The sequence below is a fragment of the Clytia hemisphaerica genome, unplaced genomic scaffold, assembly GCF_902728285.1.
Source record: "Clytia hemisphaerica strain Z4C2 unplaced genomic scaffold, Clytia hemisphaerica genome assembly, whole genome shotgun sequence".
Lineage (NCBI taxonomy): Eukaryota > Metazoa > Cnidaria > Hydrozoa > Leptothecata > Clytiidae > Clytia > Clytia hemisphaerica.
Genome location: NW_027103281.1, coordinates 224494 through 243023, shown reverse-complemented (window position 1 = coordinate 243023; position 18530 = coordinate 224494). Strand labels below are relative to the sequence as shown.

The window sequence follows — 18530 nt, the reverse complement described above, 5'->3', positions numbered from 1 at the left end:
GGATAGCGGAAAAATAAATTTTGCCGGTAAATCTGCCAAATTTTCTTGTAGCCCGTAACTTGAAAGCCCACGGGGAACGGAAATTTATTCGAGTTGAGGGAATTTCGAGTTACTCAGCCTTTATAAGTTTAGAGAGGATACCCGCGTCAGAAAACATGTTCGAGTTATGGAGGTTCGAGGTATAGAGATTCCACTGTATCTTAAAACACCATGGAAAAGATTTCATTTAAAAGTTTTGTTTTGGTCATTCTGTATTTCGATTAAAGAAAAAATGTGTCATAAGAAAAAAATACCCTATTACGGTTTACAAATAATTCTATGCGTAGACCTGTGAATAATTCTGGTAAAATATTGCAGATCTATCTAATTTTCATTACGACGGTTTTCAAAGAATCATGGTGTCCTGTGAAAGTAACCCAATGAACTCCTTTAGCGTAGGGATTTGATCCTCCAAAATAGTATTTGCCATTCAAATTACTATGGTGGCAGGCACCATACCACCAAGCTCCCAAATATCGTTGAGCACAATTCCCACTCCAGGCATCATTGTCGTTATCAAAAGTAGTGAATCGACGACCATTATGAGCTGTAGTTGCCAATTGATTACCAGCATCTCCTGAGTAACCAGAAGCCGATAGTTGGTATTTAGATGCTTCATTACCGACACTGAAACTGGTGAATCTTGCATATTTGGTGATCCCTTCATAATTGGTCATCTCAATCCATAACTCGTTGGCACCATTATCTGTTAAAACATGAATTTGATCATTCCCAAGCCAATGTTCATTTTGAAGATATCCAAAACCATTTTTATAGTTTTCCCAATTACGATAGAAATTAGTTGATCCATCGATACGTTTTTGGATGACAACCCAACCACCACGTCTCCAGTTTGATGAAGGATAAGTCGAATTCATATCACAATACACATCCATGATGACACCTCCTGGTGCGATTCTGTAGATTCCACTGGCCGTAAAACCAGCATTGAACAAGTCTTGACATCCTGTTTTCAATACAACAGAACTCAATTCACATCCTCTGCAATCACAATAATATCCATCTTGAATGAAAGGGTCATCCGAGCATCTGCAATGATCACCACAAGTGTTGGATGGCAAAGATGAACAGTAGCCTTCTCTCTTGGAAACACCACCTCGGTTGCAAACGCCTGGACAACTCAAAGATGCAGTTACCATAGATGTCATTAAAAGACATGAAGCTAATTGTAAAATAGCTACCATTGTTCTTTGATTTCTTCTCGAAGTTCTGATATTCGGTTCTTTGCTTGTTGCACAGCTGCTGTTTCCTTTAGTTGATCTTTCATCTGATGATCTTTCCTCCTCAAAAACATGGCTTCTTTATAGTTGTCCGACCACGTGTCTCAAATGAAAGCTTCATTTAGGACTAATCAAAACTAATTTCCAAGCCCTACCTTTAGAGACTTGGATTGCCAAGTTTTAAATTGTATTTGAAAAACGAAACACGTGGTTTTAATGTTTTTTAACCAGCGTTAATTTATTTGGTTTCTATCACAAAATGCTCGAGAAGAAAATTCCAATTAAATTGCAATTATACGATGCTATATTAGATTTATCCATTTTTAAAGGAATGTAAAATAAGAATTGAACTCCAATGTTGAGTCTTCTGTCTTGAATTTGATATTTTTCTGGCTGACAGCTTTCGTCTTTTTTATTCAGCTTTGGGATGAATATTAACAAAGATTCTGAAGGCGGGGATTGGCAAAAGCAAAACGGATCGCACCAAATAAAACTTCGAACGGAAACATAAGTTTCAGAACCCAGTCGCTCTTACTTTCGATTTTAAACAAAATGTAATGCATTTTTAAATGTTTGACTGAGGGTCAAGTAATCTTAAGAAATTGCCAAAATTGAGGGTGAAAGAATATTCTTAACGTATTCTTATTATTTCAGAGAAAAATTTACATACAATTTACATACATAAAAATTAAGAAACGTTGTATTTCTTTTCAATACTTAAAGTTTCTTGCTTACGCATTCATCAGTTGATTAGAAATAACTATCAAAACAAAATTCCACGTTTATTTAAAAAATTCAATACAGCGTCTTCATATAAAAAAAATTGACGTCAATCTTTAGAATCGAAGTTTTCAAGTAGGTGTTTGTTTATGTGCCGGCATTTTGAGATAAGTTCAGATCTAGAGTTCAGTAAATTGTCTTTACGCAAAGAGATTTCAAATTTTTCGTTCAAACAAAGATCACATTTCAGGCTGCTTCTGTTGAACGGTTTGCACTTTCTTACAATTCGCCACGTAACTTTAGGGTTGGTCTGGTTACGAGAATGCCGCCAAAATTCTTTGGAGAGCTCGGTTTCATTTTCGTATTTGGCGTGGTTGAACGATTTCTTGTGGTTCGCATATCGCTTTTTGAAGGTTGTTTCTGCGAGACCGATGTAAATTTCTGATGGTAAATTCTCGTCGTCTGTTGTCAGTGTGGCTTCGTAAACAGTGTTTTTAGCTAAGCAGTTACCGTTCATGGGGCATTGATTTTTGACGATGCAGTTGCATGTTTTAGTTGGTTGTACGATGTCTTGCTTTTTGAGTACTGCTTTGTTATGCCCATCGATGATGGCTTTCATGTTGGTTGTGCAGTAATAGCTAACTTTGACTGTATTTCGATTGAACAGCTTGTGGTATTTATGATGACGAGGAAAGTGTTTGTCGATCAACTTCAAGAACTTTTGTGCGATATTTGTTTCGACTGATTTGCTGAAGGGAGGGTTAAACCAAATGACGTTGCGTTTTCTTTGGCGTGTTTGTGGTCTGTTCACTGTTGGTGTGAAGGTTAAATTGGTTTCATAGCCGGCGTCTTTCAAAGCCTTTTCGTAAATGGTAATAAATGGTACAATTTACATACATATACATACACAAAAGAAAGTACACTCTATCTCTTTTGTTAATTAATTTGTGGCACTTTTGTTTTCCCGAAATTGTCTGTAAATTCCTAACTTTTATTTAGCTTCAAAATAAAACCTAAAAATTTTCACACCTTTAGCATGATGACATTCCTGACAGTAGGCGGCACAAATTTATTTTTCATCTCAAAAGTATATCGTTTAAACCGTAATTTATTGAATATTTAGAATAAAATAGGCATTTTAGACCCAGGGAACTTTTTTATAAAGCCTTTGTTCGAATACAATGGCTATTCAAAAGAACAAAAGAAATTTTCGGTTTTTGCTCACTTTGATGAGTGACATCATCAAAAATTATTTTTGTCAAAATTTACCTTATGTGACAATGATCTTGTGTGCCAAATTTCATCCAAAAAGATCAACTAGATCAAAATGTAAGGGGTGGCACAGGAACAGCCGCTCAGTTTTGAGCCGCCGCTAAAAGCCCAGTATGAATAGGTTGCCACATGTAGTATTCAAAGATGCGGGATGCAAGGTTGCGGGACGCAAGGTTTCGAGATCCGGTATCTTAAATTGGTCAATTAATCATTTTTAATGAATCAAAAGTCTAATATTACACAGAAACCTTTTTGATAGACCTTTTAGCAATAATTGATTATGAAAATTAAAGTAAATTGAATTGTATGATCAGTGTTTTAGGTGGGTGGGTTAAGCTGCCAAAATCGGTAACTTTTTTAAGCATATCGGAGGCTCGACTCTTAAGCATTGCCTGCATATAATGAACCTCAGTTTGCAAAATTTCAAAGTATTTATTCTACAAAATTGATGAAAAAAAATGCATCATGTGTAAATTTCACCATTAAATACACATGACAGAAGCATATTCGAGTCTCAAAAATTTCTCATTAAATTTACCCTTTTTTATAAAAAAACGTGTACAACATCTTTATAATATCATTAAAATAAACGGTAAAACTTTAAAATTTGAATATAATATTTGGTTTCACTATGTGCCTCTGTATCTAGGACTTTTTGACTTGTTGTAGCAGCCATGTCTCGCTGTTGTATCAATAGAAGGTAACTCTCAAATATTTTTCCAGTTGTCATTTTTATCTATTTAAAAAGGTTTGGTATAGGTCAAGTAAAAAAAGACTTTCCACGGTTTCCTACATTCCACTGCTCCCAAAATCTGAACAAATTTTTGCAACATTTTTGAAATTAGACTAAAAACTTGGCTCGAGGTGAATCATAAGCATGATTCACAAGCATATAATAAGCATAACCTATGCTTGTATGCTTTGAGAACTTAAGCATACACAAGCCTGACCGAGGGCATACACTTGCTTATAAAATAACATGTAAGCCCCCTCTTTTTTTTGCAAAATTGCACTGAGAATTCTGAAATCTTTTCAATAGTAACCAATGACAAATTTGCATTTTTTTGCACTAGAAAACTCCCATAACACCCCCTTCTCGCAAAGCCGGTAGGATTTTTTCAGGCAGTGGGGATGAAATTGACAGACTGAAGCTCGATGAGGATTGATATTCCCATATTTTGTTCCTTTGTTGGCTGTAGAATTCAATTCTTTCGTTTTCAAGTCAGAAAATTCAGTTGTGATGGGAAAAATAGTAAATATTTTTAGTAAATATTTTTAGTGAGGATTGGTTTATTTCTGAATGGACCTACCTGATGATGAAAATTAGAAAGCAATGCGAGGAGAAACAGGAAAAAAATCAGTCAGAAAATATAGCGTTTAGCGAAAATGCATAAAGCAATAAATTCATCATTGATTGTTGATGGGGGGAGAGGGAAAGGTTGTAGGGAAAAAAATAAATATAAAGTTCTGGTCGCAAAAATCAGTTTTATTGACAATTGAATCATGCTTGATGGTGAGCATATTGTTATCAATAATATTTTTGTGTGAAAAAACATAAAAATATAAGGAAAAAATCCAATGAAAATCTGCAAAAACGGCGATTTCAAGCATTTTCAACCGAACAATTTTTTTTCTCAAAAATTGAACTCGGCCATGTTTTGAGCATTGCGAATACGTATCTTTCTGCAAAAAATCAGAAAAAAAACTTAGGATGAAAATTCCAGAAAATGTCAAAGAATCGGCATTTTCGGCCGGAAAAATTGTTTTTTTGGAAATCGGGCTCCATTACATATTAGGGTATTGTCATTTTCTATCAGTGTGCAAAATTTCATAACAAAATATAAATTAGAGCTCGAGAAATTCAATAAATACTGTCTTTCCGGCGAAAATAGGTTGTTCCGGCGACTTTTAAATAGTTCCGGCTTCAAAAATAGGTTTTATTGAAAATTGAAACATGCTTAATGTTGGACATGGCTAATAATAATGTTTTTCAATGAAAAAACAACCAATTATAAGGAAAAAGTCCAATGAAAATCTAGAAAAACGGCGATTTTCGGCATGTTTCCGGCATTCTCCGCCGGAAAAAAAATGTTCTCAAAAATCGGACTCGGCCATGTTTTGGGCATTGTTAATTAATACGCATCTTTCAGCAAAAAATCAGAAAAAAAATAAAATTTCGAGAAAATGCCAAAAAAACAGTTTTTTCCGGCATATTTCCGGCATTTTCGGCCGGAAAATTTTTTTTTTCGCAAATCGGGCTCCATCACATTTTGGATATTGCCATTTTGGATCATCGTGCAAAAAATCAGAAAAAAAATAATTAGTCAACATTGAGAAATGCTATATTTTCTTATTTGGTTAAAGGGAATTTCCCCAAAATACGAAAATCCGTTTTTAAGGCGAATAAGAATTTTCCGGGAAAAACCACCTCAGCCATTCTTTAGAGAATCTTGCCCTCCATCTTTGTACAAAAAATCAGAAAAAAGTAATGACAGGATTTTGTACAAAGTCCAAAAAACCTTATTTTTAGGTAGTTTTTGGCCCAAATTTGCCCAAATATTTTTTTTTCTCAAAAATCGGGCTCCCTCACGTTTTGGGCATTGCCATTTTGTATCATTGTGCAAAAAATCAGAAAAAACTAATAAACCAATCCTGAGAAAAGCTGGTAACAGACGAACGAACGAACGAACGAACGAACGAACGAACGAACGAACGAAAACGAACGAACGAACGAACGAACGAACGAACGAACGAACGAACGAACGAACGAACGAACGAACGAACGAACGAACGAACGAACGAACGAACGAACGAACGAACGAACGAACGAACGAACGAACGAACGAACGAACGAACGAACGAACGAACGAACGAACGAACGAACGAACGAACGAACGAACGAATGAACGAACGAACGAACGAACGAACGAACGGACATTGGTTAATTTATAGGACCTACACAAGGGTACCCGGAGGTAGGTCCAAAAAGTGGAGGATAATTTTCCACCGGGGACGATATTTTGGCCAATTTCTCCAATGGAAACCAGGACTGCGCGATAAAAATGGCTTACCGTTGGTTACTTAGGCGCCTAAACTTTTACATAAAACCTACTGGAAAATCATTACACATGATTCTTTTCCATCGTACAACGACGTACTTATGGGCACCCCTTCTACAGACCCATAACAATCAGATAATCTTGTTCACGTGGCCTAGACTATTGATGCCAACCTTTTAATTACTATTTGTATATTTCGAACCACTGGGTCTTGACAATCACTTTTGATTGGTTTCAGTAATATCGAGTAATTTCAATAGCATGCTTTCGATTATTGATAATTGCGAAACTTGGCATGAGTTTGATTTCTCCATGTGTCTGAGTTAGTATAAATAAGCCAAATTAAACAGAAACAAAAGTGCAGAATCTATTAATCAACTCAATAGTAAGCAAAGAACCAAGAGTTATACCAGAAAAAGCTGAACTGAACGATATGTGGACCATTTTGCGATTAGCTTCTTTTCTTTTAATGACATCTATGGTAACTGCATCTTTGAGTTGTCCTGGCGTTTGCAACCGAGGTGGTGTTTCCAAGAGAGAAGGCTACTGTTCATCTTTGCCATCCAACACTTGTGGTGATCATTGCAGATGCTCGGATGACCCTTTCATTCAAGATGGATATTATTGTGATTGCAGAGGATGTGAATTGAGTCCTGTTGTATTGAAAACAGGATGTCAAGACTTGTTCAATGCTGGTTTCACGGCCAGTGGAATCTACAGAATCGCACCAGGAGGTGTCATCATGGATGTGTATTGTGATATGAATTCGACTTATCATTCATCAAACTGGAGACGTGGTGGTTGGGTTGTCATCCAAAAACGTATCGATGGATCAACTAATTTCTATCGTAATTGGGAAAACTATAAAAATGGTTTTGGATATCTTCAAAATGAACATTGGCTTGGGAATGATCAAATTCATGCTTTAACAGATAATGGTGCCAACGAGTTATGGATTGAATTAACCGATTTCAAAGGAGTCACCAATTATGCAAGATACACCAGTTTCAACATTGGCAATGAAGAATCTAAATACCAGCTTTCTATCGGTGGATACTCAGGAGATGCTGGCGATCAATTGACGTCAAAACATAATGGTCGCCGGTTTAGCACTTATGACCGCGACAATGATGCATGGAGAAAAAGTTGTGCTCAACGATATTTAGGTGCTTGGTGGTATAGTGACTGCCACCATAGTAATTTGAATGGCAAATATTTTTTTGACGTTGCCAACCCTCATGGAAAAGGAATCCATTGGGTTAAATTAACTGGAGCATTCGAATCGCTCAGATCTGTCACAATGAAAATCAGATGAAGAAGTTGAGGAAGATCAGCCTTGGTCAATGTCATATTTTTGAGCAACATTCTTAGAATGAGAGACTTTGAGAACTTTTGAGACCTTGTTAGTCATTAATCATTAAGCAATCTTTGTAATTCCATTCATTTTAGCTGTGTACCTCCTTGAGTTTAAAGCCCGAAAGGCTAGAGTAGAATCTCTAACCTTTCCCAGGCAAGAAAAAGTGAAGCCACTTATTTCTCATCTTGAAAGCGCCTAGAACACGTCGTAATCATGACAACGGATTCTAACTAGAGGCTCCTTTGTTTTTGAGGACTGCATTTTTTGAAATCTAATCCTACTTATCCTCTTAATATATGGACTGTACGTTTCCGAAACACTTTCTTTCCCTACTGTATATCTCAGTGGATTATCCTGGACAATGATATAAGAAATCTACCTTCCATAAAAACCTTTTTAAATTCTTGAGACCCAACCAGTGTCATGTTTTTTATGTCCCTGATAATCAAGGTGTTGCCCTTCTCCTCGGAACTCGATCAGCCAACACCAGGGTATTCTCTGGCGTCCATCAGTAGTTTAAATAAAGCCTGGGATACACGGGCACGAGGTTGGTCCTTCTCAACAGCTTCGTGTTGGATTCAGTCATCATAATAAGCACAAGTTTAGGCACGGTTCTCGTGATACTTAAGACCCTTTCTGTGGTTGTTGGATAAACTCTGTTGAAAATTCACAACACTTTATTTTGCATTGCTCTATATATTCCCATTAAAGATAATCTCTATTCAACAAGCTTCATACCTTAGGCATAAATTTTTTCCCACTTAAGCCCTCTAAATTTTGTCGGCTTTTATTATAGGGTGATGAAAGCCTAACTTCACTTCTGAACCAAGCAATTCTTTGCTCTTTGGTTGCTTTTATGCATGAAACCGGTAGGTTCAGTGGAGCACTATTTTAAACTATTTTAATCTCAAACAATCGGGTCAAGCTGGAGTTTTTACAAGTTCTTTGATGACTCTGTTGGTCGTTAAATGTTGAGACAAACAATTTTATTACTTTTTCTAAAGAACGCGTCATCTCTATTGTTTAAAAATAACCAATTAGTTAAGCATCTTGTAAAAACTCCAGCTCATCCCAAACAATCATAGCTCACCTTTTTCATCTATCCTTAATGTTTTTTTTGGTTGATTTTATTAACAAAACCTTTTTTTTCTTTCATATAGCCTTGTAACTCTTGCGATATCAATCGTTGCCTCTAGCGGGGGGGATAAGGCTATTTTTTTTTGTCAGTAGTGTTTCGTCTTATTTGTTCGTTAGTGTACCGTGTAACCTATATTATAAAGAAAGAAAAAAATCTAACGATAGATTTTAGTTTCAATTCCACTTTTGTGTAAAAATCATACGCGGGCGTTTTGGATGGGGATGATGGCTACATTTCCCATCCAGGATTCTCAAGTCAAGCCCTTCGTGCTTGAAAGTCAATGGTGTAGACGTTTTTTTTAATTTTAAGAAACACACTTTTAAGAAACATAAGGCTCAGAATGCCTAAAAACTAAGAAACATCTAAGAAACATGCTGAGGCTGAGAATGAGAAAATAACATTTTAATTCGGTTCTTTTTAAGAACCTTCCAATCCAGCATTGGGCTCTTCCAGAAAAAATCCGTTCATGGGGGTTGGAGGATGAATTGTCCAGGGGTATTGAAAAAATACCAAAAAATTGCAATGTCCAGGGGGTAAATTGCAATGTCCAGGGGTAATTTTTTGTGTCCACGGGGTTGATTTGATGTTTGTCCAGGGGTGAAACCCGTGTCCAGGGGGTTAAAAATCAAAATGTCCAGGGGTAATTCATGAAAAAAATAATATATCCTCCACCCCCCATGAACGGATTTTTTCTGGAAGAGCCCATTCCATGAGGCTGATGATGTCAAAAAGTTTAGAAACATGTAAGAAACATTTTATAGGCTCAAAAGGCCGATTTCTTAAGAAACGTTGAGGCTGCTTGGTAAAACTAGTTTCTTAAAAAAAAAAGTGTACCTGACTTGCCCTGTTATTTCTATGCATTTTTTCGATAATTTATGAATCGTTGAAAACCATGTATTCTTTATTTTGATTACTTCAACAAAGGAATGAATGAAAGTTTTTTATTTGAATCACTCAACCCCAACTCCCTTTTCAACCATGTTATGAATTTATATAAATTGTATTCGTTATTAGGCGAGGCCAATTTGATAAGTTGTTTTACGGACCCGACTGACCCTGAAATTCCAAAAATCAAAATAAGAATAAAATTGATTTTAGTAGTACATTTTCGTTTTCATTGCTTTACATACTGCCTCAAAATTTTGGTAGTTCTTCCAATGTTTTAAGAATTTCATGTTCAATCTTTCATTTTATCCATGAATTCGAATTTTTTGTGTCTTTTTATTTTCTATTTCGCAATTTGTTTAAGATGTACAGCACCTGACCCCGAGAATGTAGGTGAAATTTTAATCAGACCTGAAAGATGTAGATTTGCATTTTAAAAAGTATTGAATGTTTTCAACGAAATTTTGAACTCCCAAAATCCTTTCCCAGGGATTAGTTTCATTACTTTTGATAGATAGGCTAATTTTTTTGGTCCTTGAAGTTGACTCCCATTTTCGTTATAGCCCCCAGAATGTAGGTTTGGTTTTATGGCTTTAAATCTAGTAATAGTAAAATGTTGATATTTTTTCAATTGGATTAATTATAACAGCAAATTTTAGAAAAATTTTATGCCAAAACAATATTCTAAAGAGCATTTTGTTAATCTGAAAATTGGATTTTTTCACTTTTTAACCCCCAGAACGTAGGTGAAAAGATTCGATTGTTGAGAATGGAATATCAGTATTCATCGGAAATTATTGTTCTCTAAGTGAAATTCATTCTTTAGAAATATACTCTGACAAAAAATTAACAAAGATATTAATTTTATCGTGTTACAAATGAGGAAAAGTAAAAGAAAGGGCGAAAAGAAGAGACAAGAAAGTTGTTTTTATTTTGTAGGTTGAAAATTCGGTGTTAAAATATGTGAATAATGTAACAACATCCCTGTCTCACAGCCCCGGTGGAACTTTTTCCCACACCAGTTCCAAAAATTTCTACTAAAGTCCCAATGGGGATAGAAATTCTATTGTTCCAAACTTAGGCAAATTTCCTGATTTGGCTGGGATCCCAGCGGGTCTGGGACACGTTGTAAAAGCTCAAAATGTCAACATTAATCATCTCTCAGATGTATTTTCATATTATGAAAGTACAACAAACAAGTTTTATATAATGTGACAGACTTTTTATGTCGGGTTATGAAGGCCCCCCAAATTGTAGGTCAACTAACCCCAAAAGGTAGGTCAAAGATTTTCGTCAAAATATCTAACTTAGAACAATAAATATTGAAATGGACTATTTTCCCCATTTCCTTAGTTCATTAGGAATAAGAAAATACCCTATCATCATAACTTAAGTCCAATAGATTTCGATTTAGAGAGGATTTATTTTAAAAATGTCTCAATTCGGGTAGTATCCAATTAAGTTTGATTCAGATTTTCGTTAGAAAAAATTAATTCAAGTTAAAATTTTATGTTTAGAAATAATAAGTAATATGTAACAGTATACTCTGAAACAACCTTTTATGAAGTTGAACTAGTGTTAGGGCTACAATGCCAAAAAATGAGAAACCTACATTCTCGGGGTTTACTGCATTCTCGGGGTCAGGTGCTGTAGTAGTTTTTGCTGCATTTTTAGGAGATTACGTGCAATTCTACTTTTATTTTTATTTTTTCACCGACCGACCGATCCTCTTTTTTGTATAGCTTGGCCCGTAAAACAACAAATTAAATTAGCCTCGCCTTACTGAGAATAAAAGGTGAAAACTGAATCCAATAAATGTATGAACGATACAGATTAGAACCATTCTTTCCCAAACGAAGAATTTCTAGAGTTTGATTTTAGGCTTTTAGCGTTGCTTTACTTACGGCGCGTTGTCTTTTTTAAATTGAAAGTATATTAAATACAATACTGTAGTTCAAAATACTAAAGTTCAAAATATACATTTAGTCGTGGTAAATAGCCATTATGGAATATATGTAAAAATGGTCTTAAAATCTACCTGAGTTATAAATATTAGTGTCCTAAAATTCGAATACTTTTCGTTTTTGGTAAGGTATAATTATTAAGGCTATTGGATTTTAAAGTTTGTTCATACAATAGGTGTATACTCGTTTTTGGTAGCAAGTGGAAACCATTCTCAAAGGAGTATATAAACATCATTATACGAACATGGTTTCCACACAAAAGTCAATAGTACACCCCTGTCTCACAGCCCCAGTGGAACTTTTTTCCACTGTGGGGATAAAAATTCCTATCGAAATCTCAATGGGGATAGAAATTGTATTGTTCCCGAGCTTAAAATATCCAGTGTGGATGGTTTTGGTCAGCAAATTTTTGCATTGAATTTCGAATGGGGATGAAATCAAAGTCAATTTACCAGTGGGGCTGAAATTGTAGGGTATTTTGTCTACCGGGGACGAACCTTTGGTCAAATCTTTCAGTGGGGATGACACAGGGGTGTAATAGTGATCTAAGAGTGTATACTTATCATGAACAGACCATAATGGACTTTTCCAGAGAAAATTTGAAAATGGGGGGGGGGTGGAGGATACAAAATTTTTCAGTGATTTACCCCCCGGACAAGCATCAGTTGACTCCCCGGACAACCCAAATTACCTCGGGACAGAGTAAATTAACACCCCGGACAAGACAAATTTTGATGATTTTTTACTACCCCCAGACAATATATCCTCCACCCCCATGTATGGACATTTTCTGGAAGAGCCCATTAGAATTTTCGCAGCCATTTAAACAAAACCTTCGTAATCAGGCTCTGTCTTGTATATTCCTTCATACAAACAGGCGTTCCATTTCTCGTTGAATTGTAAACCAGACGGACATTTAATACATCCTACAGTAACACCTTCCCAGCATGCAACGTATTGTTGTGAATTGTATGGATCTGGAATATTTCCACTGAATTTAGGACCTCTGTGTGGGCATTTGTCTGGGCAGAAATAAGTTGGCTCAGGAACCCATGGGCTTGTGGTGACACAGTCATCTAAATGAAAAGAACCAAACGTTAAAATATGATTGTAATCATACAAAATGTACTCTTTATAATTTATAAAGATGAAAACGAAGAACCTGTACGAAAACTAGTTTGCTCAATCCAATGTTTATGACTTTCAAGATGGCGATTGCTTCAGCTAGGCTACAGGCTTAGATTTATAAAGCCTGAAGGGGCTAGGTATCGTGCTTTTGCCGAAAAGTGTGCGAAGGTTAGGTAGGAAATCCTACCTAAGTCACGTGACATTACAATATAATTTCAGCGCTTGACAAATCAGAAGCTTTGCGGGTTTTCGAAAACAATAGGAGCAATATTTTTTGCGATATTTACTTTTTTTTGCTTGGGAGAGCTTAAAGCACTCCATCTAGCCCTTCGGGCTTTATAAATCTTTGGCTCGACCTAGCACACTTTTCTTTGCCGTATTCTGATTGATTCAGAAGTCTCCGGAAAGCAATTATTTTACGCCGACTTTTGGGAATTCTGTATATTATGCCAAAAGGCAAAGGACGTTTTTAAGAGGAAACCTGGCTTCTCTCAACAGTATAGCACAGTCTGAGACGGGCTAACTGTATACTTAATTAGGCTAGTTTTATGTAATATCAATCTATTTCTACGTTTTTTTTCAAAGATAATTTAATAGTAACGAGAAGAACCGCAAAAGCGCAATCAAGAAGGAGATTAGCTCCAATTTATTAAATTACTTTAAAATCGACATGTTTCATAACAAAAAGCTTATCTCATTTTCGCCATTTAAAAAACCGTTTAAATCGTTTTAAAAGCAGTTACAGCTTTGCAATCATATCTCCTTATATGTAACAAGCAACTCACTCACGCACTCAAGGGGGGGGGTGTAAAATGTAAGAAAAATGAGAACAAAAGTTCGGAAAATTCGATGGACGGTAATGGTTGGGCAAAAATACTTCTCATCATTGTGCACCCTATTATTCACTGTATTGTATAAGGATCTAATTACTACTTAAAAATCGAACCCCCGCCCGCCTCTGAACAAAAACCCCCTAAAATTCAAGATTTCTTAGGATAGGAAAATGCAGTATTCTTAAGGAAAAAATTCCTTATACACATAATTCCTTATTTTTTTTAAGAAACACACTTTTAAGAAACACGAGGCTCAGAATGCCTAAAAACTAAGAAACATCTAAGAAACATGCTGAGGCTGAGAATGAAAAAATAACATTTTTTAATTCGGTTTTTTAAGAACCTTCAAATCAAAACAAATGTTTTTTTTCTTTGCATGAAAAATAGGCTAATTATGTGAAAAAGTTTGGAAACATGTAAGGCTCAAAAGGCCGATTTCTTAAGAAAAATTGAGGCTGCTTGGTAAAACTAGTTTCTTAAAAAAAAAAAACGTGTAGCATACTAATTGCACGGAAATACAAGAAAATATTCACAGATCATCTTATTCGGAAACCTTACCCTTTCCGGCAAACTGCCAAAGAGTTGTTTGTTGATACTAATCTTGTAAACAAAAGCATCGATACACAGAGAGACGGACAGGAGACATAATAGTTTCATCTTCAATCATACGATTAAGGATGCGATAAAATTCTCTGAGTCAATAGGTGGGAAAATACCAAATCTAATTATTAAAGTAACTATTTTTGTAGAATTAACACAAATAACATTATCGTTCGTTGTAAAGATAATTCATGGTTTTGACATTATTCAAAATGATAAAAGAAATTTCGAGGGAAAAAAGCGGATTGTGGATGAATAGCTTGGATGAAAACTCTCCAAGCTAGCATACAACGTTGTTTCAACGTCCATCTAATATTTAAACGTCCATAAAGCGTTAGGATGAACGTTGAAACAACGTTGTGTTCGATGATTCCGTGTCATCGAATAAAACGGTCATTAGAGGGACTCGGAGTTGTGCATTCTTTGCTATCGACTGAATGTAATTTTAAGAGAGCAACTTTTGAGAAAGAAACCTTACTTTTCTCACTACTAGAAAATATGAACAGCATTTGAGATTCTTACCATGTTTGCTGTAGAGACATTGGTTGCATCCTTCACTGAATTCTAAGGACAATGGCCAGCAGGCTTGACATGAAGCTAATCCGTTGGAGCATTGGAGAAAGTAGTTACGTCTGTATCGACCATAGTAGTGGTATTCAAAGTTTCCATCAGCTTTTCCTTTGCAGAGGGAGTCTGGGCATGGGACAGCTGGTGGTGTGGTACCAGTTTGGGTTCCAACCTCAAGAGCGGCGGCAACTGAAAATTGAAAGAAAAAGGATTGATTCAAATTGAATTATGAAAAAATCAGGTTGCGAAGGAGACTAAAATAGTTTCTAACTAAAATTTTGAACGAAAAAAAGGGAAGATGATTTTAAATTCGACATACCTGAAATAATTGCAAAGATAATGGCACATTTAGCAATCATTTTTTCCGACAAATTCAAAATTTCAAGAATAATGTCTTTACCAGTTTTGTATTGGACACAAAGTGTATGGTTATTTTGGAATAAAGTTACACTTTATGAATACGACTTCATAATCTGTATGACAAAACAAACAACAACGAGGCTCTGGATGGGCTTTATATATAAGGCCATTACCTATCGTTTGCAGTAAATCAAGCTCATTATCTTCTATTGTTTTAAACAGCCAATTATATTCATTCTTGTAAAATAGTTTCAGTGTATTTGAAGCGGGAAAGGTAATCTGAATTACATTCCTAGATTATGTTACGTAACTAAGGCCAATTATTTTACTTCCTGTCGACCTCTGTTAAAGGATAAGCTGGTAAGGTTCATGTGCTTCTTAGATATATCCTTTGAAGTACACACACGACATATTCTGGATATATTTGAAACAGGTTTCTCTGATTAGTTAAAGCTTTTTCAAAAACCAATCATGTGGAATGTTCTTTAAAAGGAATATGAATAAGATTATCAGAGGTTTTTATCTGATTTTTGTGAATGAAGGTCCAATGACAATACCACATTTTAGAAACTTCCATAATTTCCTATTTGAAATATTACACTGAGATCTTCTAACTATCACAATAAGGCTTATATGGAGGTTAAAGTAAAAGATGTATGTGAAAAATTTTAAAGTGGGGTTGTACTTTTACGTTGTGACGGAACTGGCCTTTTTTAGTACGATATGTTTCTGACCATTCTTTATAATGTGGTGTAATGATTCATGTTTTTGGAAAGAAAAATAAAGTGTCTTTCAAATTAAGGTCAAACATCTAACACCTAACACCTTTATTGGGGGGGGGTTGTACTATTACGGTGTGACGGGATTGGCCCTGTTTTAGTGCTGTATTACGGGAGTTGAGGAAAAAAGAGACGGGAAAACGGTATTCTAAAATTAGACGGTGACGGTATTTAGCCTTATTTTTTGCCATTATGCCGGTATTTTAACCTCTACAAACCGTGACAGGCTAAAATCGAGTTACTCGATCACCATAAATTTTGACATCTTTTTCACTTTTGACATCTGGGGGGCAATTGTCCAGGGGGAAATTGTCTGGGGGGGCAATTGTCCGGGGGGTAATTGTCCTGGGGGCAATTGTCTGGGGGGCAATTGTCCCGGGGGCAATTGTCCCGGGGGTAATTGTCCTGGGGGAATTTTCTGGGGGGCAATTATCCGGGGCAATTGTCCCGGGGGTAATTATCCGGGTGGCAAAAGAACCCTACAGACCGGTGTGACGGTTTTCAATTTTCGGGATTCCGAGATTCAGTCAAAGGTTTTGACGGGAAAACGGTATTTCGAACCCCTACAAACCCCCCTTCAAAGAACTTCTGTCCAACTATCTTTTTTCAGGAGCAGCATATGCATAGCGTCCAAAAAACTCAAAAGGGAGGATCAAATACCCCTCATTCACATCCCTGTCGCGTACATCTTTTTGAAGGGAAAACAGCCCCAACTATTATGAAGCCCCCCCCCCACCCAGTGGATTGTGACTCTGATCACGATATCACGTGCAATCTTTTGTCTTTAATCACGATCACGCAAATCAGCAAAAAAAATGGACAATCACGCATCTCTTTGAAAAAGTCCAAATCACGTATCACGGCTTAAAAATCTTTCAAATCACGTTCACGTTTTGACCTCTCATCACGCAATCATGAAGAAAAGATTTCCAAATCACGTAATCCCGCTGCCAAATAGTCCCTATCGCTTCATCCCGAAAACCACTTGGGGACTCTATGTTATCACCAATAGAAATGTATTTTTAAATCAGCACTGTATACCTATTACTATGTTTGAGCCGCACTTGCTAATTACACACTTTTTTATAAGAATATCTTCTATAAGAATATCAGGTTGGAAATTGGCCAAATCGTAAGAATACCCTAAAGAACACCCTCTATGAGCGACCTTAGCAGTTTTTGACAAGAATACAGTCATTTTGTTTTTGGTTAACAGAAAAAACTGAGTTTTTGTTAGACTTAAATTGAAAGTTTGAGACAGATATATAATTTAGCTCCCAATGTCCACTCAAAAGTCTCAAACCCTCAAATTGATGATTTCTCATGTTTGTTTAAAAGTCAAGTTTAAAAAAGAATCCGTTAAGAATATTTCAGTTTGAACCACAAGTGATTTTGTGGTTTAGAGATGCTGGCTAAATCGATCTAGCCAGGGTGCAGAATGCTGAAGAGTCCTAATAATGACGAAATGTATCCTTTGCTTTCTTCTGTTTTTTGTTAAGCCTTAACTTTACCTTCTGAAACTTTGAGCTTCGCTGATTTCAAATATGTTTTCAGATTGTTTATACCTTTCTGGGATCAGAAGCCATTTTTTGAGGAATCCAGAAAATGAAGGATAGGAAAGAAACTGAAAAGAAAACACTTTTGAACGAGCTCAGTTCTTCTCAACGAGGCATTACTTGTAGTTGTATTTTTTCACTCCAAGAAAAATGTATTGAAGTTTGCAAATTGTCAATTTTTCGAAATAGACTTTAGTTCAAATATTAAGGAAAGTATTTTTTGTGGAAATCATTTTTGTGTTGCAAGGATATGAAATATACAATTTTTAATGACTTTCGAAAATAGTATCGATTATCATTTAGAGTAATATTTTATTTTAGTATAGTGTTTTATGTCACTTTTATTTCTATTTGAGTAAATTCTTGTGTGATATTCTAACAATTTCATCTTTACATTTTCATACAGAAAAAGAAAAATTTACCTTTTTTGTTAAAAAGATTGTATTCATTACAGAACCTTTTGATACAATAATATTAGGTCTGTGAGAGCTGAATATGGAACTTCCTCAACATTTGAAATCAAATATTAAGGAAAAGGGTTGATTTGAAAAATGTTACGGTATAAGTCTTTAAATTTGGGTTGTGGGTGGTTGTACCTTTTTTCTGGCTGGTTGTACCTTTTTCTGGGTGGTTGTGGCTGGTTTAATCTTTTTTTTCTGGGTGGTTGTACCTTTTTTCTGGCTGGTTGTACCTTTTTCTGGGTGGTTGTGGGTGGTTGTACCTTTTTTCTGGGTGGTTGTACCTTTTTCTGGGTGGTTGTACCTTTTTTCTGGCTGGTTGTACCTTTTCTGGCTGGTTGTACCTTCTTCTGGGTGGTTGTGGGTGGTTGTACCATTTTCTGGGTGATTGTGGCTGGTTGTGGCTGGTTGTGGCTGGTTGTAGCTGATTGTACCTTTTTTCTGGATGGTTGTACCTTTTCTGGGTGGTTGTGGGTGGTTGTACCTTTTTTCTGGCTGGTTGTACCTTTTCTGGGTGGTTGTGGGTGGTTGTACCTTTTTTCTGGCTGGTTGTACCTTTTTCCTGGCTGGTTGT

At 36.0% G+C, this 18530-nt stretch overlaps 3 protein-coding genes across 3 annotated transcripts; 1 reads left to right on the top strand and 2 right to left on the bottom strand.

The window, feature by feature from the left end:
- Positions 1 to 338: 338 nt before the first annotated feature.
- Positions 339 to 1303, bottom strand: LOC136802716 (ryncolin-4-like). The gene has a single exon (XM_067059469.1). The coding sequence runs from the start codon at positions 1242 to 1244 to the stop codon at positions 360 to 362; it is 885 nt and encodes a 294-aa protein (XP_066915570.1). The 5' UTR covers positions 1245 to 1303; the 3' UTR covers positions 339 to 359.
- Positions 1304 to 6734: 5431 nt separating this feature from the next.
- LOC136802706 (ryncolin-4-like) lies at positions 6735 to 7879 on the top strand. The gene has a single exon (XM_067059463.1). The coding sequence runs from the start codon at positions 6765 to 6767 to the stop codon at positions 7644 to 7646; it is 882 nt and encodes a 293-aa protein (XP_066915564.1). The 5' UTR covers positions 6735 to 6764; the 3' UTR covers positions 7647 to 7879.
- A 3728-nt stretch (positions 7880 to 11607) lies between these two features.
- LOC136802808 (uncharacterized) lies at positions 11608 to 15223 on the bottom strand. Its single transcript, XM_067059576.1, has 3 exons — positions 15123 to 15223; positions 14759 to 14992; positions 11608 to 12751 (listed from the first exon to the last, which is right to left on the bottom strand). Exons 1-3 carry the CDS (start codon positions 15160 to 15162, stop codon positions 12498 to 12500), a joined length of 528 nt encoding a protein of 175 aa, XP_066915677.1. The 5' UTR covers positions 15163 to 15223; the 3' UTR covers positions 11608 to 12497.
- Positions 15224 to 18530: the final 3307 nt, after the last annotated feature.